The sequence below is a fragment of the Pleurodeles waltl genome, chromosome 3_2 (assembly GCF_031143425.1).
Source record: "Pleurodeles waltl isolate 20211129_DDA chromosome 3_2, aPleWal1.hap1.20221129, whole genome shotgun sequence".
Classification (NCBI taxonomy): domain Eukaryota; kingdom Metazoa; phylum Chordata; class Amphibia; order Caudata; family Salamandridae; genus Pleurodeles; species Pleurodeles waltl.
Genome location: NC_090441.1, coordinates 1,853,904 through 1,880,256, shown reverse-complemented (window position 1 = coordinate 1,880,256; position 26,353 = coordinate 1,853,904). Strand labels below are relative to the sequence as shown.

Genomic DNA, 26,353 nt, shown 5'->3' with positions numbered 1-26,353 from the left:
CAGTCTTGCTTGGGTCTTGCACAGTCCTTTCACAAAGTTTTTCTGTGGGTTTGGGAAGAAACAGGTATTTAACTCTTCTCTCCTGGTCGCTGGGGGTCACTCTGGTACTTACCTTTTGGGATTCCTAGTTCCTCCAGCTCCAATCTACTGATTACACTTACCTGGGTGGGGGTCCATCATTCGCGTTCCATTTTTTTATTATCTGGTTTATTTACTTTCTAAGCTCATTCCTGACAACTAAGGTGTACATAATAGTGCGTTTACTCACCTGCTAGTGGAGTATCGCCTATATAGTATTTGTGTCACTAAAATAAAGTATCTTTATTTTTTGTAACACTGTGTGGTTCTTTCATGTGTGTAAGTGCTGTGTGACTATAAGTGGTATTGTGTGAGCTTTGCATGTCTCCTACATAAGCCTTGGCTGTTCATCCATAGCTACCTCTAGAGAGCCTGGCTTCGTATACACTGACTATACTTCAATGATAGGGGATACCTGGTATAGGGTGATAACACCACACACCAGGCCAGCTTCCTGCAGGCGTAAGTCAGGATATTTATGTTGTGATTAATGAATGATATCGGCCAGTGGGGTCATTTAAACAATAAAAAATGATGAGCTGGGGATGGTGCCCTGCAGGACCCTACACATAGTTTCTCATGCTTCTGAGGTGAACGAGGGCATGTTGACGGTTTGGGTTCTTTCGGCGAGGAAGGAGTGGACCCATTCAAGGGCTAGTCCTTGGATGCCTGCTTCATGGAGTTGTTGGTTTAGGATGGGTTGGGAAACAGTGTTGAAGGCTGTTGATAGGTCTAGAATGATGCAGGTTGTTGGTTCGCACTGAAGGATCATCCAGATGTCATCCGTTCCTGCTGTAAGGGAGGTTTCCGTGCTGTGGTTTGGTGTGAATCCTGACTGTGTAGTGTTGAGAAACTGGTGTTTGTCAAGGTGGTCGGAGAGGCACTGATGAATCCATGTGTGCCACCTTGAGGAGAAAAGCTGGCAGCCACATAAGTGTGCTTGAGAGCTTTCTCCTTCCTTTAATGCAGCAGATTTCAAGAGGGGCATCCTCAAGGTAGTCTTGATTTATGGATAGCTAGGTTAAAGATCAAATAAATCTATCTCTCACCCAATTGAAATATGCAATTAGGTCATGTAGCACAGGAATCATTTTAAGTTGTGTCATTTCAGATTGATCCCTGATGCAAAAGATATATCAAGAAAGGGAAAAAGTCAGCTGAGTCCTTCCACCAGTACATCATCCAGGAGTTGGAGGTTCACAAGCTTGCAAAGAATGCAGACAGAATACATTGGGTTACCCAGTGATTTATTTCAAATACCCATATTGATGAGGGCAGTCAACAATACCTTCCAATTAGAGGCACATCATTATGTTCTGGACCAAGGTCCAGGAGTAGTATTGGAACTTAGGGTCATATCTATTTTCCATAGGATATGTTAGCTACGAGAGCCTGATGAAAAACTAACTGACTAGGAACATAGGCTATTAATGTTCGGGAATGGAACCCAACTAAAAAACTAATGACGTTTTGATATCTCTATATAGATATAGATAGATAGATAGATAGATAGATAGATAGATAGATAGATAGATAGATAGATAGATAGATATAGATATAGATTTTCACTTTTCAAATGGGGGAGGTAACCCTAATGTAATTTCTATACGGACAGACGGATGGAGAGACACTTTACAGTTTTAAGAGTTAAACTTGCATACTTTATATAGTGTTTATTTTATGGAGGTAAACCCCCCATTGATTCACAAAATTCATATATATTTGCATTCTATGTCAATTATATATTACCTGCCTGATTGCAAGCTACTCCTTAAAACTACCCGCCCAAATCCTAAGAACCCCTTACTAGTTCTATACACTACCCACAAACCCTACAAACTCCTTACTATCTCTTACGACTCAGAATTGAAACCTAAATACCCCCTAATAGCTATATACAAGCCCCATCCCTGAACCCTAAACATTTCTTACTACCCCTTTAAAAAAATCCTTACTACTCTATTTTAACATAAATCTAACCCCATCACCATTCAAAAAAGTATGCACGACCCTGGCCCATTCCAGGGAATTTTTATATAAAAGGGCGGGAGTCTGCAATTTTTTTTTTTTTTTTTTTTTTTACTTTACCACAATTTTGTGGAAGCACAGTGCATTTACTGTAAAACAGACTTTAAGAAAATCATGGTTGCTCCTGGTGAAACTCCACCACCAGGCGTGGAGACTGCAGCAACAGCCCATCCTTAGGTGCAGAGGGGCCACACTACCGCACCTTTTGGACATAACGAGTGTCTGTCCAGCTGAGCAAATGTCAGCCTGACAGACGCTCTATTTTCAGGTCAGGCAGCCAGGAGATAGCCATGCACTGAATGTGCAGGCTCTTGGTTTCCTGAGCTGAACTTTACTGGGCAGAAGGTGTCACAGCTCTTGTGAGCGTGACCTCCTCAGCTTGAAAAAGTGACTTGAGGCCCTCCCCCTCATGAAGAGGGGGAGCGCCAGTGATAGCCCTGTACTTGAGTCCTTCAGTTTCAAGCCCTGAAGTGCCCAGGGTGAATTGTCCATCACTGAAACCTTCTCAGAGTAGGCTGGGATCAGCAACTCTCACTCAGTGAGGAATGAGGGACTGCTGCCTCCTCTCAGTGAGTGACCTAAGGTCAGCCAATGAGAGGAACCAGCAGTCCCAACACTTCTGGAACCACCGTGGCTTCCCTCCAGAGACTGCAGAAGGTAAGTGTTATGTTTTTATTTAAAGTTAAAGTCTGGTACGTTTATGTATGTATGAATTTATGTGTATATGTGAGTGCATGATGTAAATAGGTATGTTTATGCCTGTGAATGCATGGGTGTGAGGGAGTATGTACGGCCTTAATACTCTAATTACCAGCCACCACTGCCTGGTGGGGGATGGTTTCTATACCCTGCCCCCCTATATATTTCATATTACCTTATTTTCAAGAAAGTTGACTTGGTCCAGAGGGCTAAAATGGCTAATATCACATCTTTATGATGTGTGTGGTAGCCAAGCAGAGCTGCTCTACTTTTGATGAATATATATATATGTGTGTGTTCTGTGAATGTTGTCGGGACAATACGATCAATTGTGACTCCTCCTCTCGAAGTACACTGAGCATGGGCACAGACCCCATGTTCGATTGTTTTCGCATAGCGTGTGTAAGGCTGCATTGAGTGTGAACAAAAGGAAATTATACATTATGGCAATGAATAATCATCAACTACAACAGAGAGTTCTTCATCATGGCACACATCTCCCGGCAGTGGCAGCTAATCATTTTATGATGGAGTGGGGTTGGGGAGCTTACACATGCACACATACACTTCACTCACACCCAGTCATTCACACATGCACTAACACCCCCATTAACAACACTCACTAACAAACACACATATATTCATACACACACGCAGGCACCAAACATAGAAAAAAAAAAAAATCTCAGCAGCTCCGACAGGGAAGCCTCCGAGGTCACAGGAGGGTTGGAACTGCTGCCTTCTGTCATAGGCTGACCTAAGGTCCGCCAATGAGTGAAAGCAGCAGTAACAAGCCTCATAGGTCCCAGGAGGGAAGGCAGCAGTCCAAATCTCGTCACTGAGTGGGATAGGGTAGTGAGACTGCTGACCCCACACCACTGTGACGAGGTCTCACTGGTTTACACTCATCCCTGGACACTTCAGGGCTTAAAACTGAAGTGCCCAGGTCCGAAGTAATTGGTGATGTTCCCCCTCGTCATGAGGGGTAGGGCCTCCTTTGTCAGACTGGAGAGGTCACGCCCACAGGGCTGTGACTTTTTCAGGCCAGTAAACCTCACCTCCGGCAGGCAGGTGTCTGCGCTTCAGCACATGTCCAGCTCCTGGCTGCATGACCTGAACCAGAAGAGTGTGTCAGGCTGACTTTTGTTTGGCCTGACAGACAATCTTCACATCAGGAAAAAGGTAGAGGGGCATGTCCCCTCACCCAGTACGGATGGGCCGCTGCTGTCTCCTGGGAGGACAGTCGGTGAATGTGAAACTACAGCACTACACGCTACGGACAGATGCTTACAGTGTAAGTCAAATTTCACACTCACAGCATGTGTGGCTGTAGAAATACATGCTTAGCATAGACTGAACAGCTGTATCCTTCCAGCTGCTTTGGATAGCATATGGATGATGCAGATGTGTGAAATTATGTTCTTAATAATGCCCGACTGTAATTTGATGGTGGGCGAGTACGTCCACACAATAATTCTTATTAAACGTTACCTAAGGGAATGTTGCCAAGAAACGTAATTGTGGCCCCTTTTTATGGGTACAATAAGCCCTAGGGGGAGGGTGAAGTACCCTGTAGGTCTTGAGGTGAAAGGTAGGAATACATTTGACAATCTTTCTGGCTATTCCAGCTTTTGAGATGCCTTTCCATTGTGATGTTTAGCAAATGAGACAATCATTGGTCTAATCTGTAGAATGATTTGTTCCTTTCTATGTAGTACACAAGGGACAATTTAACATATACAGTTTGTAATGCCATTTCTGTCATAGAGTGAGGCTGTGAGAGGAGAAGGTTAAGTTCAATAGTTTGGTTTGATATGAGAAGGTGATACCACCTTAGGAAGCAATTTAGGGTTGGCTCTGAGGATTTCCCTATCCTTGTAGACCTGTATAATTGTAAGGGCGTACAGCTCACAAATGTGCATAAGGGAGATAATGGTGACCTGAAAGGCTATTATCCACAAACAGCATAGGAGAGGACATGAGCGGAAAGGTTCATGTGGTGGCTCCATAGGTCTGGCAAGGACTTTGTAAGCTTACAGACAGGAGCTGGAGGGGCTCTGGTGGGAGTATTATCATTTTTAGCCCCTCCATAAATGCTTTGACCACAGGTATTCTGAATAAACAATAAACTGCAGTGAGGTGGATTGAAGTGCAACTTAATGGAGATGTAGAAGGTAAGTAACAATGTGTTGTACTACAGGGTTTAAATCGTCAGCTTTATTGGTGATGCAGTAGTGGATGAATATTTTCTACTTTGCTGTGTAATGAGTGTTGGCGTAGGGCACCTCACGCCTCTTTCATGATGGACATACATTCTTGGGGTAAGTGCAGGTCTTCAAATTCTAAGGAATCAGGAGCCAAATCGCAAGATTGAGCTGGGATGGGTCCATGAGTGTGATGTGTGTGTTTTTCTGCATGAGCAAGTCTAGTTTGAGAAGAAGCCTCTTGTGGGGACTGGTCAAAGGCTTTAGAAGAGTGGAAAACCAGGTCTGTCTAGTCCAGGTTGATGCAACTTGAATCATGGTGAGACATCTATCTGAGCATTCTGATCACAAATGAAAAGTGGGAAAGGCGGAAAAGCAAGGACAAATATTCCAGACCAGTTGATCCTTAGTGTATTTCCCATAGACTGTGGGCGCGGAGAGCTGCACACAAAGTGTGGGCACTTTAAGTTTTCAGCAGTGGAGAAGAGATTTGTGAAGTACCCTACTACGCAAGCACTTGTGAATGACTTGGGTATGAATTCCCAACTAATGCACTTGGTGTTGTATTCTGCTGAATAGATCTGCAAAATCTTTGGCTACTCATGAGAGAACACATTGAAGACACATAATTGTACCTACCATAACCTGATGATTTGGTTGAACAAGACAGCAGGTGCTGAAGGGTTGCAACTTTTTGTTCGTCGGTTACGCCTTGGTAGAGTATGGCGCTGAAGAATGGATGCAACTGAAAGGGCTGAAGGTCACATTTTGTGGCATTTCCAATGCGTGGTGTAATGACACTGTTACTTGTGTGTGCACTAGGCACTGTACCCTGAAGAACAAGTTACTTACCTTTGGTAATGAATTATCTGGTAGAGACTCTATCTAGCTGCAGATTCTTTACCTTAGAATTCCCTGGCATCAGCTTTGAATCCGGAATTTTTCTGCTGAGCATTACACTGCGCGCACCATCGGGTGGCATGGTTCGGATCCGCGTGTTTTGTCCCGCTCCGCGTGGCGTTGGAGCCATCTATGACGTCACTGTTGTCCATAAAGATGCCACCTCGGCGCATGTACGTCAGTTCTTTTCCCACAACTTTCCTTGCCAGAAGCGCAGAGTCATGGTAGAACTAACAGTATTTCATTAGGTTTTTTCACTTGATTGTTTGAAGAAATTCTTTTACATGCCTTTAAGAAAGGCAAAAATGGCAAAAAAAATATATACAGAAATATAATTCGTTACCGAAGGTAAGTAACTTGTTCATCTAATAGAGACTTCTAGATGCAGATTCCTTACCTTAGAATAGATACCCAAGCTATAATTCCTGGTGGTGGGTCTGAAAGATATATTTTATATCAGGAAGTCCTGCAAGACTGAGTGGGCAAAATGCCCCTCCCTTCTCACTTGGCTATCCAGGCAGTAGTGCAAGGAAGCCCATGTTGCCGCTTGGCTGCTGTCAAGCACCAGCACACCACGAGCTAACGCAGTGGTAGCAGCTTTTCCTCTGGTAGAGTGAGCCCCTGGGAGGCTGCTTCTTGGTCAAAGCGTAGCAGATCTTTATACAGAGAACGACCCAGCGCGAAATGGACAGTTTCTGTACTGCCCGACCCTTCTTTGCACCAACATACCCCACAAACAGTTGGTCGTCCACCCGGAACTCTTTTGTGCGGTCAAGGTAGAACGATAACGTTCTTTTTTGGGTCCAGCCGATGAAGATGCTCCTCTTCCTTAGAGGGCTGCAGTGGTGCAAAGAAGGTGGGCAGGGTGATATTTTGACCCAGAGGGAAAGGGATCACCACCTTGGGGAAGAGAGGCACGAGTTCCTAATAATACCTTGTCAGGATATATCGTGAGATACGGTGGTTTCGAAGATAAAGCCTGTAGCTCACTCACTCTCCTGGCAGATGTAATTGCCACCAAAAAGGCTGCTTTAATAGTGAGTAGCAGGAGAGAATAGTTATGAAAGTGCTCAAAAGGAGCACACATTAGGAAGGTAAGAACAAGATTAAGATCCCACTGAGGCATGACAAAAGGCACAGGTGGAAACAAATGCACAAGCCCTTTCAAAAATCTTTGTACTATAGGAGACTTAAACAAAGATGGTTGATCGGGCAAGCGTAGGAAAGCCGATAAGGCAGCAAGATAGCCCTTGTGAGTCCCTAAGGAGGAACCCTGTTAGGCAAGAGATAGAATAACCAAAAGGATATGAGAAAAGGAAGAAGAAAGAGGATCAATAGACCTCTCTAAACAATATGAAACAAAGCGTTTCCATCGGCAGGCGTAAATCGACTTAGTAGAGGCACGCCTGGCTGCCAGAATGACATCACAGACTTCGGAAGGGAGGTCATAAACCATCAACTGTCACCACTCACCCTCCACGCATGAAGCCGCAAAGTTGACAGGTTCGGGTGAAGAACCTTCCCCTGCTGCTGCGACTGAAGATCCTCCCAAAGAAGCAACTTGATTGGAGGACTGATGCTCATTTTGAGAATCCCTGGATACCAGACTCTCTGTGCCCAAACCGGAGCCACTAGGATTACTTGGACCCAGTCGTTCTTGATTTTCTTGAGAACTCTGGGCAGAAGTGGTATGGGCGGAAGGGCGTACAGGAGACCTGAACTCCACTCGCGACGAAAAGTGTCGCCTAGCGATAGCCCCCTTGTAAACTCCAATGCGCAAAACTGCCAACATTGCGTGTTCTCTACGGAGGCAAACAGATCTAACCAAGGCTCTCCCCACTGCTGAAAGAGTCCTTGCGCCACCTCCGGATGGAGATACCATTTGTGATCCGCTAAGCATTTTCAGCTGAGCTTGTCTGCCCTGGCGTTCAGAGAACCTGGCAGGTGTTGAACCACCAGGGTTATGCCCTGCTGTTCCTGCCATATCCGGAGACGCAGAGCCTCTTGACAAAGGGTCCACAACCCCACACCGCTGTGCTTGTTGCAGTACTACATTGCGGTAGTGCTGTCCGTGAACACCTGCACTACCTTCCCTTTCACAATAGGAAGAAAGGCCTTTAATGCTAGTTGGATCGCCCGAAGCTCCAACAAGTTGATTTGGAGCCCGGATTCCGTCGGAGATCAGTGACCTCTGATCTCCACCACTCCCAAATGGCCGCCCCATCCCAGAAGTGACGCATCTGTCATTACTGTGAGATCTGGATGGGGAAGGGAGAGGAGTCTGCCTTTGACCCAATCACAGGTCACTAACCACCACTGTAGATCCTTTGCAGTTCCCTCCAAGATCTGAAACACCTCGGTAAGATTCCGCTGATGCTGTGCCCATTGGAACTTCAGGTCCCACTGCAGAGCCCTCATATGCCATCTGGCAAGCTTGTCCAATAGGATACAGGAAGCCATGATTCCCAGCAGCCTCAGAGTCGGTCTCACCGAAATCCAGGATAGAGGCCGAAACATCGGTATCATAACCTCAATATCCTGGACTCGCTGCTCGGGAGGATAGGCCCGATACCGCACTGTCCAGAACAGCTCTGATAAAAGTGAGCTTCTGAGAGGGTGTCAGGTGTCACTTTGGCACATTGATAGTGACCCCAGCGAATGCAGGAGGTTCGCCGTCATCTGGAGATGGGTGACGAGAACCTGGGGCATCAGAGCCTTCAACAGCCAATCGTCGGGGTATGGGAAGACTGAAATCCCTGATCTGCACAAATGCACTGCCATCACCTTCGTGAACACCCGAGAGGCACTGGTGAGACCGAAAGGGAGCACGGTAAACTGAAAGTGCTCGTGGCCCACCTTGAACCGCAGGTAACGCCTGTTGGCTGGCAGGATGGGGACATGAAAATACGCATCCTGCAAGTCTAACGCTACCATCCAGTCTCCTTGATCTAGGGCAGACAAGACCTGAGCAAGAGTGAGCATCTTGAATGTCTCCTTCTTGAGGAAGAGATTGACGTCCCTTAAATCCAGGATAGGGCGAAGGCCCTTGTCCTTTTTGGGAATCAGAAAGTAGCTGGAATAACAACCACTGCCTACTTCTGACATCAGGACCCTTTCTATGGCTCCCTTGGCCAAGAGAGCCATAACTTCCTTGCAGAGTAAAACCAAATGATCCTCCATCAGCCGTTCTTTTGTCGGAGGGATAGAGGGCGGGAAAGACTGGAAGGGGAAGGAACAGCCCTTCCGAATGATCTGCAGAACTCACTTGTCCGTTGTGATGGAAAGCCAGTGAGGGAGATGAAATTGAATCCTCCCTCCAACTGGACAGACGTGGTCCTGCAGAACCACACTAGGAGGGTTTGGGCGCAGTGGAGGGTGGCTGTGTGGTGGCCAACCTTTGGCCAGACCCTTTGGGTCTGATGCTACCACAACCACGTCCTCTTTCATGATGTTGTGAAGCCTGAGGACGGTGGCTAAACTGTGGCCGGCGTGGTACCACACCCCTTCCGAAGCCTCAAAAGGGGCGAAAGACAGACTGCTGTCATGCTGGTGCTGAAAGGCCCAAGGATCTGACCGTAGCTCGAGAATCCTTGAACCTCTCAAGCGTGGAGTCTGCCTTCTCACCAAAAAGGCGAGAGCCATCAAAAGGCATGTCCATCAAACTTGACTGGACATCCGCCGAGAAGCCAATTGAACGTACTCAGGCGTGGCGATGTTGGGCCACTGACGATGCAATCTCTCTGCCCAGCGAATCGGTTGTGTCCAATCCACACCTGATCGTAAACTTGGCTGCATCTCTCCCATCCTTGACAGCCTGGGTGAAAGTGTCCCGTACGCCCTCCGGGACCTGGGGCAGCCCCTGTGCCACCAAATCCCATAAAGTATGGGAAAAACGGCCCAATAGGCAAGAGGTGTTTACAGACTTCAATGCCAGGCTGGTGGAAGAAAACATTTTCTTTCCAAGCTGATCCAGCCTCTTGAATTCCCTATCCGGGAGAGCGGAAGGGAAGGAACCACAGGCTTGGACCACCAAGCTCTCCGGGATGGGGTGTTGGGTCAGGAAACTAGGGTTGCTCTGAGCGGGTCTATTGAGGCGGCCGACTGTCCTATTCACAGGAGCCCTTGTGCTGGGTTTGGACCATGTACCCAGAAGGACGTCTGTTAGGGCCTCCTTGAAAGGCAACATCAGCTCTGATGTCACCCCCGGTTGAAGCACCTCTGTTAGGAGATTCACCCTGACTGGCAAGTCTAGGTCCAAGACTTCGGCTGCCCTACGCACCACAATAGCATAAGAAGCTCCCTCCTCCGTAGCCACATTAGGAAGAGAGAGCATACCAGTATCTGGAGATGTGTCCAGTCCACTGGACTCCCCTAGATCCTCATACCAGTCCTGTTCAAGGTCATATTCTAAAGGGTCCTCAGACCCCTCCAATTCCTCTCCTGTGCCTGGCTGTTCTAAATAATGCTCAGGCAAGGATCTGGGCTGAATGGGCAACGGAGTCGGTTTTGTACGACGTCACTCCGGATCATCCGGAATGAGGATGGGGCTACCACCAGTGGGCGCCGGTGGTGGAGGAATCGTCGACGTTGGACCCATCGCTGGAAGAGGTCAACTGTGAGGGACCTGCACCGGTCAGGATCTGGTATCGGATCCTGGGGTCTCCAATGGTGCCGCGGCCGAAGCCGTCAACATCGAACCCGAAGGGGCCCCTGCTGACTCCGTGGGACCTGAAGACCCCTGAGGGTGCAGCCCGCTCAAAAACGAGCCGCATGGCCTTGTAAAACTCTTATTTGAGCAGGGGTCGCTCTGGTCCACGGAAAAGGGGGAAGACGTGGAGTCGACCCTGTCGATGGCTCCGCAGAACCGCACTCAGAACGTCAACGTTCCCTTGACGCCTCGTGGGCTAATGGGCGTGGCGAAGTCGGAGTCTGCTTGGACTTCTTTTTCTTCTTGTGTCTCTTACCTGAATGATCAGATGACCTCGAATGTGAGCAAGAGGACTTGGGGCTCCGGGAGCGGTGCCGCAACCTCCTCCTACTGCGGGACTGTGACCTCCTCGGAGTCACGCCCACCAGGACAGCTGTCGGGCCGCAAGAAGCTTGAGGGATCTCACCCTCAAGGCCTTCGGAGCCATGGCTCTACGAGGTGGAGTTGTGATGCTTCTCGAGGCACCAAAGGCAAACTTGGTGTTGGTCCGTCACCGACATGGTGCGATGACATGCACCACACAGCTTGAACCCAGTCTTTCACAAAGACATGGTTTCAAACAATCAAAAAAGGGAAAAAGCCTCGACATTTGTCGAAGAAAGGGTAGCTCTTATTCGGATCTACGCTTAACCGGCGCAGAAGGAAAAGAACTGACATACACGTGCCGAGGTTACGTCTATATAGACAACAGTGACGTCATAGATGGCTCCAATGACGCTGACGATGCCACATGGAGCCGGACGACGCATGCGAATCTGAACACCACCACTCGGCGGCGCACGCAGGGTACTGCTCAGCAGAAAAAATCCAGATTCGAAGCTTACGACAGGGAATTCTAAGGTAAGGAATCTGCAGCTAGAAGTCTCTATCAGATGATGTTCTTTATTAACCAATCATCTAGGTATAGGAATACGTGAAATTTCTCAGAGAGACAGTAAGGGTGTGCCGCTACCACCGCCAAACATTTTGTTAACAACCTTGGGGCTGTGGTGACTCCCCCAAAGGTATTGCTTTGAACTGGTAGTGATGACTACTTACCATAAATTGCAGGTAACTTGCAATGAGCAGGAAGAATGGGAACATGGAATTAGGAGTCCTGGATTCTGTGCACCGTCATAAAATCCCCTAATTGCAGGAGGGGAATAACCTCTAGTGTGGTCATTCAGACGTGTTTTGTTATGAAAGAATCAGCTGAGGGACCTGAAGTTAGGGATGGGTTCAAAGGAGCCATCCTTTTTTGGAATTAGGAGTTCAGTAGGTATACCCCCTCCCTGGTGTTTTATGAGTATGGGCTCTTTTTGTAGAAGAGCAACATGATCAGCACTTATTTTGTGGGTGACTGGTAAGATGCTGTGAGGGGTGGCATGCAGTTCAAGGCAGTAACCGTGCTGTATGATGCCCAACACCCATTTGCCTGAAGTGATCTGCTGCCACAGATGTAGGAAATGGCACAGTCTTCCCCCTACATATGATGTGTGATCAGGGAGTATTTGTGGCCTGTCACTATTTTGTAAGTGTAGGCCTGTTGCTGGAGCTGACCCCGTAGGTTCCCCAACTATAAACACTGCTGGCTTGCTGGAGGTAAGCCTGCTGTTGTTGGTATGACTGATCTTGTTCAGGTGAGGTAGGCTTTGACCTTCTCCTGCATTGATTGCTGCCCGCAAAAGGTCCCCACTTAAGGTGGTGCATGGAGAGCACTCATAGATATTGCTGTCTCTTTATCATTTTTCTTTTCAGCAACTCATCAACATTGCAAGCCGAAGAGACGTTCTCCGTTGAATGATAGGTTGATAAGATCCTGCTGCATTTCAAGTTTAAAACCAGAGATAAGGAACCATGAGTGGCATCAGAATATCACACTTGTGTTTACCCCCCCAGAGGCCATGCTGACAGCATCCGAGCAACGCATAAAGGTGCTGAAAATTATTTTGCTCTCCGGCACAATTTCCTCCCCCCTTCCGATATTGATCCTCCATCTCCTCCCATTTGATTCTGACGTGATGCGACAGAGTCACCGAATTGGTGCTATTCACCAGTGGGAAGACACTTCATTTCCTGCCAGGTCTATCCTTTTGTACTCATTATCTGGAGGCGGAACATTGCCAGTGGCCTGCGTGGAGGCCCTCTTGGGGGTACAGTGGAATGAGGAACTGTCTCCAAAGTAAGTGAGGTTGGCGGGAGAAGGATTACATTTTTTGCAACCCTTTCTTTGACCACCCTAGCCATAACAGGCTTCTTAAATTTTTTCTGGGGCAGATATTAATATCCTTTGAACATGAGGAGGAACTGGATTGACCTCTCCAAATTTCAGAGTGTCTTGATGAGGAAGTTTTTCTCTTCTTGCACCACATGCATATTTGCCTTCTGGTAGGTGGTGACCTCTTGAATGACCTTGTAGTAGGCGGATGTTTCATCTGGACGGGAAGCCTTGAAAAGATAATGGTCCAGATCGGGATCCCCAAGTACATTCAACATTGAAGTCTTCGCATGGATCCTCAGTAGGTTGCCCTCTTATTGATTGGTTGTAAATGTTGATTGGCCTATAGGGCCTGCCCTGCTTAGAGGCTGAGTAAGATGACCCTTGCAGGGAGTCTGATAAAGGCATGGGGAGAAGAGTAGCTGGTGCAATGAGTGTGGAAGGTAAAGGTTGGGGGAGTGAGTGGGAAAGGAATAGGTATTGTGGTACTGTCCTTGTGTCACTTACTTTGTGGAAGGGTTAATAACAGTCTCGTCTTCAAAATCTGGCTTCCTCTTGCGAGAATAGGGTCTGGTGGTGGAGGGACCCTCATGAATATTTTCAATGTGAGGAGATCAATAAAGAGGCACTGTTGCCTTACATCAAGTGGTTTCTGAGTATGGGAGCCTCAACATTTTCCAGTGAAGGAGTTGTGGGAGCCTTGCAAGGTTCTTTGTCTTTGTGCCCCCAAGGATAATGGTGCTCTGAGGCTTATTCTGACTTTATCTCAGACAAAGGCTTCGATACAGAAGATGGTAAACATAACACATTAGGTTACTACACGCCTCCTTCCTTTTACAACAGGAAATGAAAAAAATGGAAAAGAAGACAAAACAACCAATAAAAGTGTTCAAAACAATAAAACACAAGCTATCCCAAACTTATCACATACATAATAATAAAGTATACAATAAGAGTTCAACGTTTATATATATCCTTTTTTTTAAATGCATGTTCAAACAATCTTTCAAGAACTTTGGAGGACCTATTCTCCGCCCACTACGTCTTGTTGTTATTTTTTTACTACTCACAGTGTCAATGCATTTTTCCACAAATCTGCACATACTACCACAATCCTATTTAAATTCCAAATGCGATTTTCACTCAGCTTATCTGAATTCAGAAAAATGTCTACATCCCAGAAAGGTGTAGAGAACTTTGAGGTCCCACTTTTCTGTGGAAGTCTCACTTTCACTACATATCCAACCCTCATGTTCCTGCACTTGTACACTGCTCACAGTTGCTATCAATATTTTTTCTTAAAATACAAAACTTCCCGATTTTTAAAAAGGTCCGTTGAAGATGCAGAGGCCAAGAAGTTCTGTAACAGAGGCTGAGGCAGCGACCAGGTTCAAATTGTAACCAAATGTAGTAAATAATTGACGGACAGTCAGGGATATAATCCAAAAATGATTTACTTAAATATACAATATCCAAAGAAACGTCCCAGCCACCTCAAAAGGAGGTAACTGAATTCCCTACATTGCAACCTCAACCTAAGTTCCACATTCTAACATTTCCAAATACATTCTACTCACTAAGCATTGGTACCTAACAGACCACACTGCCTAATACAGTTACGTAAACTTAACAAATGATGTTACTACACTGAATCTATATCATTCACCACGTTTAGGAAGGGGTATCCAGTCTAACCATTTACTGAAAGATGCCCTCCATATGCTATCTTTAAGATTTCGGCACAGCGGCAAGGAAAAAGTGTTAAAGGCTGTTAGCATAAAATATTTACACTTTAAAAAGGTGTACTATGAACTAAGCAGATTTGGAAAAGCTAACGCTAATTGAGATTAAATACGGTTAGAAGATCATATTACGTACATGCCTCTTGACTACTTTGAATGTTAAAGAATTTGCAAAGTACTTACATATTTGACATATTCCTTCCACTGCTGCCACCACTGCATTGAAATGAGAAACCAGTTGTGACCCGGCTGCAGACCGCATCTGCTTTCCCTTTCTAACCAGCCCCTACAAAGAAAAACACAGGAAATGACACTGACGCACTTTAAGAAAAATATATTTTAATTAAATTTGTCATTTATATAGTCACAAGCAATAGTTTTTCGATAGACCTTAAGGACAATTCTCTTCTGTTACGCAAAAATAAAAACAATCTCTCTCAATCAAAATCCAAGTAGATTACTGATGAGAAGACAAACCAAATTAATTTACAATTCTAACCACAGCGATTCTTTAGAAGCTTCCCAGATGGTATCTTCAAAACCCCATTTGTGAAATGAGGTTCAGATTTTCTAGGTCAGTTTCTCTAAGACAATTTAAAAGGACTAGCCAGGAGTGAAGAAAATCAACAGTGACATAATAGCTGAACTCAACAAAAAAGCCAATAAATGTCTATTACACTTCTAAGTTCATAAATGAAACACATTTTTGTGTTTAAACAAAGGCAATATATGTTCAGCCATATATGTTCAGCCATATACATCATTCGACTCTACTGCATGCAAAAGCATGTATGAAACAAAAACAGACAACAGGACAGAAAATACTATTACCGAATTTAAACTGACACCCTCAGAAGGAAGCAACACTCATTAGCAGAGAACGAGTAACTCTCAGCCATGATGGCAACCATACATTTGCAGGAAATTTTTTAAAAGCAATAGTCTGAATATTGATGACATTTAAACGCCGTATGTGATGGCTTTTGAATACAGCAGAAGCTGCATATGCGCTGTGCATTCATTACGCGAAAGATTTATGGTCTTTCACTGTGATTCAACGACGTTGCTGCCTTTAACGTCTACATTGGCTAAGTATTCCTTTCTTTCACCTAGCAAGTACCCGCTATTTATAATATTTCTGTTGTGATGGCTCTACTCCTTTACACTTGCTATTAAGGATGTTGTGAAACAACATGACAAATGCCTAATCAACTTGACATAGCCTGATCTACTGGTCAAAAGTTACCTAGAACCACTGCTCAGAAGATAGGGAGACTAACATTTCAAATATATTCCTCAGTCGCGGGGTGCCCCACCCCCTTGCCCCCAACTATTTAGAAGTTTTTTTGTTTTTTTTTAAACCTTTTTTATTGAAGTACATAAGTACAATTGCATGCAGTAGAACAAACTGGGGACAGAATCTATAAGATCATTGGCTCATTATTCTCTGTCATGTAATATGAAACACCAGTTACATTGTAAGAGTAACAATTTGTGCTTCACTATTCAGTAATAACATGTCTTCACATAAAACCAACTTATGACACACCAACTTCTCCACCCTGTATAGATGTATTCAGTCGGTGTAGGCCTTATCTCTAGGGTCAATTTATAGGCAATGTGGTAGATTCCACCCAGTTAGATGCACTAGCTGAAGAATGTATCTTCTGGCTGTGCCCTGAAGTGTGTGATATGAAGATGGGAAGGGAATGAGGCTGAGATGAGAGGAGTAAGGGAGATGTAGAGCAGGTCTCATGTATCCTCCTGTGAATTATTAGGAGTTTCTGGATGTGTGTGTAAGCCACTGAGCAATGCTTCCCAGGCAATGGCTAGGGGAGACTTCCATAATCCCCTTATCTCTTTGCGCCTTAGGGCCACCGCCTCCACCAGACCCCACTTAAGTGTTTCTGGCCGCCAGTGCGCAGTGCTGGGTAATATTGGTTATTTCCAGTGCATTGTAATAAGCTTACAGGCTAGAAGCAGTGTCAGATCTATGAACCTATTGCTAGCTTTAGCAGCTACTGGTCTGTGGAAAAGGTCCAATAGTGTCATTTAGGGGTATTCTTTAGAGACAGAAAAACAATTTTCATTAAGCCTTTAATGTCATTTGTCTTCTTTTCCATATTTCTATTTAACACATCCCAATATTAAAGGACACGTGTAATATTTTTGATTGGTGGAAGAGTTTACTGTGCAGATTAGGAGGAAGGGCTCTTAGTTCCTGCAGTTTGGACTGTACTGTCACACTGGGCCCATTCATAGGAGAGAGGAAGTATCCCTGGGGAATGTAACCCTGTATCCCACTGGCATATAGAGTACTGTTTACCATACAAGAGACCGAGGCTATGCAGGTCAACTGCAACAAATAGATGGTGACAAAATGCATAGGTTAAGGCTGGATCGTTGCAGTATACGGAACCCAAAGCATAAGGAGAAGGAGGATGTCTAAAAAACAAAACAAAAAAAACACATCAACAAATACAAAATGGTATCTGGGTCTAAGACCCACATTAGGAAACCAGGAGCATAAGACACACAAGTTATGTGAGTGCACATAAACGCAGGAACTAGGCATAATACATATGCATGAAAGCCACGATGCCAGTGCACCAAGCTTTGAATGAGCAGATTTAGAAGCAGTTTACAGTTCTACCACAAAGTGACAGGGTACCCATAAAGATGAGAACGATCCAGGACATAAGATTAAGTACAATCATCCCTCTTGTACGGGAATTATCTGTGCGTACTTCTGTAGTTAATCAGCCACATGCAAACATTGGGCCTTATTAGGACCCTGGCGGTCCGAAGACGGGCTGGCGGTGAATACCGCCAAATCAGGAGTTTGGCGGTTTGGCTGAAGCCAAGCCGCTGAGCCTCCACCCGTCCCTTCACATTATCATGTTCCGCCAGGCTGGAGATGAGCACCTCCAGCACGACATATGGTGTGATACCGCTAGTGGTATCACAAGGCAGGAGACCGCCAGCATTTTTCTGCGTGTCGCACCAGGAATAAGCATCCTTGGCGACAGGAATAAGCATTCCTGACGCCAGGATACACTTACACACAGTCCACATACCTGCAAACATCAGTGCTTAATTTGTAAATTAAGAGGTGCCTTGCTCAAAGCCCTTCTCTTAAACATGAGGCTGCTGTAATTAAATCTGCCAGCACTGAATACTGAGGCAGCGTAATCCTGAAGCCATCGCTGGCCTCTTCAATCCATTTACGGCCACCCCTGCCCCTTCAGCTCATCCTGCAACTTTCTACTTTCTCCCTTTATGACGCTTTTTAGTTTTACCTTCTTCCGTCTTTCACATATGTGTCTTTTGCTCGCAGCAAACCCTTGAGGCATAAGAATAAGCCCCGGCCCTCACAAATAAGTGCTGGTGCTCAGCACCGGAAACAACAAGCACAAATTAAGCACTGGCAAACATGCTCTCACACACGAACACCCCCCACCCACCCACGCACTCGACTCATACACCCTCATTCACACTAACACACATACAAAAACACCGCGCTCATGCACGCATACACTCCCCCCCAGCGCATACATACATTCACACCCTTCTCCCACTCAGCGCTTACATACATTCAAACACCCCTCCCTCCTGCCCCATATACATACATTCACACCCCCTTCCACCCTGCACCGCACACACATTCCCCCTTGCACCGCATACATACATTCACACCCCCCTCCACCCTGCCCCGCATACAGCACTCACCCATTTTCCACGATCACTCACTCACCCCCTTCCCCATCCACTTACACACTAACCCCTCTTCCAGTCCACTTACACAAACACTCATCCCCCTCCCGTCCCCTTACATACACTTGCACATGCATACATGCACTCACCCCTTCCATCCGCAGTCGTACTCAAGCACTCATTCGCTCACACCCGCACTCACCCCATCCACAAACACTCGCTCACTGCATCCACACTCACTCACCCCACCCCCATCCACAAACATTCACTCACCCCCTCCCCATTCACACTCACTCACCCCACCACATCCGCCCCACCACATACATACATTCACACACACCCCTGCACCGCATACATGCACTCACTCGCTCTCTCCGTCCACTCACACACTCACCCCCCTCCCTGTCCACACAGAATCTCTCACACATGCACCCAAAAACACTACCCCCGCATTTACGACATACACGCACACATGCACACACACACACACACACCCTCTCCTGTTGGACGATCCACTTACCTAGTCCATCGAGGAAGTCGTCCGGGAGGGGACAGGTCCTGGTGCTTCCACCGCCTGCAGCGCCTCGCCATCTGGACACCACCACACCGTATTACGGGTTGTAAGACGGTGTGCAGTCTCTTTTTGGCATGGCGGTACCGCCTTTGCACCGCCGACTGCCAGCACGACTGGTGTCGGACTTCCACCCAAATGGCCTCGGAATTCCACCCGATTTCGGATGGAATTCAGAGATCAGTCGTATTAGGGCAGTCTTAAGATCGCCAGCACTGGCAGTATTTTGGTGCCCACAGCTTTCCGCCAAAGTCGTGATGAGGGCCATTGTTTAGATCCGTGGCATATCCGTTACCGAGACTACAATGTTAAAGTTGCATTAGCTCCTCACACTTTATTGGCTGTCAGCTGCCCAGCAGATTGAATTTAAACACACCAAATCTATACCACAGGACCCTCTTTCTGAAAGGAAATCAGAGCAATTATGCTCTCTCAAAAACTTGGTAATCACCTGCAATGTTTCTCTTAAAAGAAATGTTTGAAAGGCCTGCAGAATGTTTGAGCTGAATCCATTTATGTTATGTCATAGGGCTATTAAGAATAAACAGTATTTTAAGAAATAATTAAATAATTTTAAATGTCGATACAGGTCCGCACCTGTTGATAGCCAAAGTTGCAGCTCAAGAAATCGGTTGGGTATATGAAAGATTAAGAAATGACCAATCACTACATTTTACAAGAACAATCCCCGAAAATGGGCTACCCTGCTGCAACTAAATCCACAAAATTTAAGTTATAATTATGACTCACCTCCCCCCACAAACCTATTTTTGCAGACGTTTTCTCCTCTAAGGGCCATATGTACGAACACATTTTCCCATTGACACAGAATGGGAAAAACCCTTTGCTACATCTGGCCCCTAATCAACAATTAACGAATTGGAAGTAATTTCAAGAATTATGCTAAGATTTATCTAGAACTTCAAGAACTTTGCAGAAGGAAAGTCTCACAATTTTGCAAACCCCTAACAAATAAACTGTTCAAAAGAGTTAACATTTTTCTATCTGACACTGGAGTTATCCCTTCACACACATTTTGGAAGTTGAGCAACTCGGAGCCATAAACTTACCAGCCATACTGGAAAGAAGAGAAACAGGAAAAAAAATCTCCGAGGGAAGGTGTGAGGCGATAGCAAAAGTTCCAAACTGAAATACATATTTTTTCTGGAATTGATGTGTTTACTACTAATGTACCAGCAATGTATAAAGATTTAGTTTAAAACATACCTAATGATTTGGCCTTCTTCTTCTGGAGTAGCTGGTCGTAAACCCAAGACTATGTGGCATACCTGGAAAAGAAAGCACAATAATTGTTGTACTTGTGTTATATTTATTTAGGTATGCTCTGCAAACAGGACTTTTTAAATAAGCGAATTGTCCCATGCATGTCAGTTTAAACGTTCTTCACACAAACCAAACTACAGTTGGTAAAAGGAAGGAAAAAGCATGTCTAAGAGTGACACAGCTGAATCATCTGCCTAATTATCAACTCCCTTGTAATCTTCTGAAAAGCAGAATCAGCTCAAGCGTTAATCTCCTGCACTTGTGCTGAAACCTCTTTCAAGGATGCTGTACTTCATGTAACTTACACTTGGACTATTTGAAGTGAAAATATTAGTCATTGCGAGGTGTATCAATCACTGCAAAAACCAGAATGTCAAATGCACAGCTCATATTAAGTCTCAAAAAGATCAAAACGATTACACTCACAATGGTTATTTTCTAAGTTGCACTGCATTTTTTCCATACCATGATCAAACGTGCCAACCAAGGTGAGGATATGAAGGGAAAATGTGGTTGGTACAAACGTTCTTTGAACACAAAATCTAAAATCCTATACGAAGTCAAAAGGGCAACTACTTGCTTCCAGCGGTTAAGAATGGGTAGCCAGACTTTGTAGAGGGTCGGCATGAATGAATGTCATTGTGCTCATCGCTCCTACCCAGCAGGAGAGTAATCCTGTGGATGAAGCAAGTGGGTGAAAGCTTTCAGTTCATCTAAAGTGCATAGATTTAGGCTGACTAGGACATACTGGGTGGATGAGTGTAGGGATGAATAGGAATACAGTTGTTGTGGACAAAGAGGGGGTGTAACATTTTATGGATATGAGGGTGGAATGGGATTAAGGAAAGAAAGGTAAGCAAGCGCGTTACATGAGGAGAAAGATCATTTCCATTTATGCATCCAGCAGTGGTTCACTACGATACACTGCGTGATATTGGTCTGAAAGTGGGAAGTAAAAAGGAGAATAATTAGTTGGATAGTATCTGCAAACAGGCAATATTTGAAACCAAACAAGAATATGCTGCCTCATAAGAGGCTGTGTAAAGCAAGATCCACTGGGGCAATGAGTAGAACAGCGGACATTTTCCAGGAGAAGGAAGGACAGTACGGGCAAGATAGAAAGGGTGGTCTACTTCATCAAAAGTAATTGAGATGTCCACTAGACTCATAATGGAGGTGCAAAAGCTAGAGTGTGCTGTAGTAGTTGAAGATGTTGCTGACAAGGATTGCTGTGAAGATCAGAATTCTAATGTCTAATGGTGGATGGAGAGTGAGAGTGTGACGATGAAAACGAATTGCTCTATTCTTTTAAGGTAAGAAGGGAGGAGTATGAGGAGGAGGAAGTAGGAGGAGGAGGAGGAGGGAGTAGCTCAGTCTGCCCCAGGCATCATAAAGGCTATTGTGAAAGATGTAGATATATGATATATGAACCAGGAGAAATCAATGGGTTTAAGAGCTGGAGGGAATAGTTAGGTGTTATTAACTGCCTTTAGGATACTAAAAAGCTTGGTTTGAGGGCTGCTTAGAAGTTGGATTTCTTTTGAGTAAAGATCAGGCTTTCATTAGGATGGCAGGACATATGAAGCATTCAATGACATGTAGTTGTACCTATACACTCTCTATCGCTGCTGCAATGCGCCTTACTGTCAAATATCATAGAACAGCAAAATGTAAAACAGTGTATGTGCTGATGCAGAAAACATTGACCTGCAGATACAAGAGAAGGCACACACTTGGTGCACTTGAAGAAAGATCATTTAGATTTGGTGGATTTTAAGAAACTGCTTCCTATTTTCTGGGACCAAGCAGCTGGTGCTCCTATAAGTAGAACAAATCATGCATTTTGGACATCCGGGTATTTTACAATTTTCAAATTTCATTGCATTTAGTAGCTACCGAGTACATATAAAGGAGTACAGCGTGATCATTCCAATTCCTCTTTGTTTCACAGCCATACTATGCAAAAGCATCTCTAATAAGCCTTCCACTATTTATCCAAGCTACTAATGAGGAATTACTTTGCGTGAGGCATCTCAATACAATTTCATTAACTGTTAATAATACTGTAAAAGAGTACGGGTTAAGGAACATAGTGAAGCCGTGTTACATATACAACTGTGTCTCCTCGCCTGACATTTACCTAGCTATATGGAGCTAAGGATGCAGCAATCAGGGAAGCTGTGCCTACGTAGCACATACAATGACTGCAGCGTAGGCAGCCATTGCATTTTGAACTATCACACCAGTCAGGCAAACATACAAAACTAAAATGACATGGAAACTGCACTGCAAATACATGTACGATATTAACAGATACTTAACCTATACATAATTACACTCTTTGATTATAGAATAAATTTGCAGGTGTTTTTATGGTTTACACATATATGTGTATAAGAGATAGACAGTTGGCGCATTTAATTTTAAAAAAATGGTGGTTAAAAAAATTAATACTTTTTAAATATATAAAATGTATCAGCGCAAATTGCAATCATACACTTTCAGATTTAAAGCTGCGATATGAAGATATGCCTAAGCAGCACTATACAAGCAGGTAAACAAGCCATATGATTAGCGATATTTTTTCCCGATTACATGGGGCAACCCAAACTTTATTTTAGTCAATAAAGATGCTGCAGCTCATGCTAATGTTCGCATTTCCAAATTTGCAGAACCCTTCACTGGGTGTTTAGCATTTTGTTGACATCTAACCATACTCCCAGCTGCAGATTTCCATTGACCGCAGGTGGATGATTTATCTGGTCTGATATTACGATTCTCCTTGATTATCTCATACATTCTGAATGGAGAGATCGTCATCAACAGCTATATAATTGCTGATTTTGTATCGTCAAAGGACAGCTGCTCTAGCATGCTACTCTCTCCCACCGTCAGTGCTGGAAGCATGAGTGCAGCACCTTGCTTAAAAAATATTGTCTACGCATTTAAACCATTTTGATAGACACTGCAAATCCCATAGTAACAAAGAGACATAGGGACAGTAGAAACATATGGTTCTGTAATTTACCCCCTACACCACAAATTGAGGGACTTCTCTAAAGTAGTCTTAGCATACGTACGCCTCCTTGCCATAACACCTCTGTTTACGAGTTATAGGAAACGCACATATAAGGCATATGCGCACTAATGAAATTTTTACATCACATTTAGATTTACATTTGAAGCCAGTCATCTATGGAGCAGGCCTCATTACACAGATGCCCACAACACAGCAATTCTACCGACGTTGCTCGCATGAGGCTGTCATGATTTTGTATCAGCAAGGAGCATCATGGCTTAGCTGCTTGGGGCTTCGGGGTAGTATTCCTTTCATCAAGCAAAGAATATATCGAATTATACAAGGGCAACGGGCACGAACTGGTCTTTTTGTTCCATGGGGTATTCTCCGGTAGATGGCGCCACTGGATGCCGGTTTTTAAAGTCCCGGGCCGCTGCTGGTGCATCTGTCACTTTTCATCAGCTACCCGAGTTTAACATGAGCGCAAGAGGGGAGAAAGGAGGCCAAGAGGAGCTGGGCGAGAGAGGGGTGAAAGAGAGAGAGGGTGGGGAGAGAGAGGGGGAAAGGGAGGGAGAGAAAAGGAGGGGGAGATGGAGGGAGAAAGGAGGGGGAGATGGAGGGAGAGAGGAGGGGGGAGGCGAGGGAAAGAAGATCAGGGAGAGAGTGTGCAGAGAGGGAGAAATGTGAGCGATGAGGAGGAGATTGAGAGAATGGATGAGCCTGAAGGGTCAAGAAGAATAAAAGTAATGTTTTTCACTGAAGGGTTCTGAGTGACATCAAAGAACCCTAACGTGAAACACAACCCCATTATTCACCTTCCACCCATCTCTAATTTGGGTATGCATCTACTCCCACAAAATTATCAGCCCCTTTCAACATCTACACAGGGGCAAACAAAACATAATGGGGGAGTCATACAGAACATAGCCCCCCCAATACCTACCAAAAAAAAAAAAAAACCCTGTTCTACTGACACCCACCAGCCAACCACTTTTAGATACCCTCAACCAAACTGAAGAAAATACCTGAACTCCCACCACCCACCATCACCCACCCATGGTGACCGCCGCTCTGTGAGAGATGCTAGGCACCCAACTGGTTTACTCAGTCAGTGTGCATTTACAAAGACCTGCACTGACATGAAAATGTGGCAGTTGGCCACGCAGTTTACCACCATAATTTTTCTGCCTCTTTCTGGCCTTTGGAGACCAGGAAGAGGGAGCAGAAGCTGGGAGAAACTACCAGCCGGCTCAGGTGGGGCGATGGAACACAGGGGAAGTGACTCCTTCCCCTGGTGATATAGCAACAGTGGGAAACAATATTTGCTCCCACTGTTATTTGGTCATAGGGGTGCAGAACCGGATTTTGAAAACGTTATTCACAGTAATTGCTTCAAATTAAAGCCATATATAACAAAGAATTTCATTTCTTAAGAATCCAAGGGCTATGCTTTTATCGTTTCCTACGAAGAATCCTGAAAGCCATAATTATGGAGAAAGCAACAGGCAAACGACACTTCTCGAACTTCCTAATGATATTGAGTTAGACGCATATCACCCAGAGGCAACAATTTACAAAACTGCAAGACACAGTTGGAGAAATCATGTCATCCAGTCTTTAAGTGGGCCTTCCTATTTTTTTGCGTGTTTTGCCTGAAGCTTTAAGTGCAGAAGAACGAGTTACTTACCTTCGGTAGCGACTTTTCTGGTGGATACATTAGCTACCTGTGGATTCCTCACCTAATGAATACTCCCATGGCGCCAGCATTCGACGGAAATCTTCTTCCTAGTCTCTGCACGTCGACGAGGACGTCACTCTAGCCCACGCGACGCAGTCTGACGTCATACAGGCAATAAGAGGTCCTCGCCGACGTGCCGACGTCAGTACCAACATTTTTTACGTGCATGAGAACAACAACCCAATGCAATGAAAGAGCAAGGCAACATCCCATAACATTGTAAAATACACAACATTGCAATAAAATGGCTGCAGATTTAATATAACTCTTTTTTTTTTTTTTTTAAACCAACAAATATATGCAAATCATGTATATACACAAAGATATATACATATATATATACATATAAATATATACAAGTATCCATATATACAACATCTATTGCAATCTTGAAGACCAAGAGGAGCGCACTCAAGGATTACTTGGTAAGACCAGAAAGGCAACGGGGAGGCGGGTGGGACCGTGAGGAATCCACAGGTAGCTAATGTATCCACCAGAAAAGTCGCTACCGAAGGTAAGTAACTCGTTCCTCTGATGGATACAACTACCTGTGGATTCCTCACCTAATGAATAGAGTCCCAAAGCAGTACCACTCCCGGTGGTGGGTGCCGAAATGGTCAAACCAAGAAATCCTGCAGCACTGACCGTGCAAAATGGCCGTCCCTTCTGACCTCAGAGTCCAAACAGTAATGTTTCGCAAAAGTGTGAAGGGACGACCAAGTTGCGGCCTTGCAGATGTCGACCACAGGAACACCCCTGGCCAAGGCCGAAGTGGCCGACTTAGCTCTGGTGGAATGAGCTCTAATGCCATCAGGAGGATCCTTCTTTGCCAAAGAGTAACAGATTTTAATGCAAAGAACAACCCACCTGGAGAGTGTTCTCTTGTGGACTGCCTTTCCTCTCCTCTTGCCCACGTATCCGATGAACAGCTGATCCTCCAGCCTGAAGTCCTTCGTTCTATCAATGTAGAAGCTTAACGCCCTCTTTGGGTCCAATCGATGTAGTCTCTCTTCCTCCTTTGAAGGATGAGGCGGAGGATAGAACGTGGACAAAGTAATTGTCTGGGCCAAATGGAAGGGTGAAACAACCTTCGGGAGGAAAGCAGCCTTGGTCCTCAACACCACCTTATCCCCATAAAAAGTTGTATAAGGAGGTTTTACTGATAAGGCCTGCAACTCACTCACTCTCCTTGCTGATGTTATAGCTATCAGGAAGACTGTTTTTAAAAACAAATACCTTAAGGGGCAAGAATGCATAGGCTCAAAAGGGGACCCCATAAGGAAAGTGAGGACCAAGGACAAATCCCATTGAGGCATAACAAATGGTTTTGGAGGATATTTATTTAGAAGACCTTTCAGGAATCTGAGAACAATAGGGGATTTAAATAACGATGGTTGATCTGGAAGACAAATGAAGGCTGACAAAGCCGACAAATAACCCTTAATGGTAGCCACTGCACAACCCTTCTGCG

At 45.0% G+C, this 26,353-nt stretch overlaps 1 protein-coding gene across 2 annotated transcripts in view; it reads right to left on the bottom strand.

Moving 5' to 3' along the window:
- USP32 (ubiquitin specific peptidase 32) overlaps positions 1-26,353 on the bottom strand; it is a 941,828-nt gene that overhangs the window by 385,717 nt on the left and 529,758 nt on the right. For both annotated transcript variants that reach the window (XM_069226537.1, XM_069226538.1), the window contains exons 11-12: positions 20,069-20,130; positions 14,740-14,842 (exon numbers count right to left, since the gene is read on the bottom strand). In XM_069226537.1, coding sequence (XP_069082638.1) covers positions 14,740-14,842; positions 20,069-20,130 — 165 coding nt within the window. The remainder of the gene's footprint in view (positions 1-14,739; positions 14,843-20,068; positions 20,131-26,353) is intronic.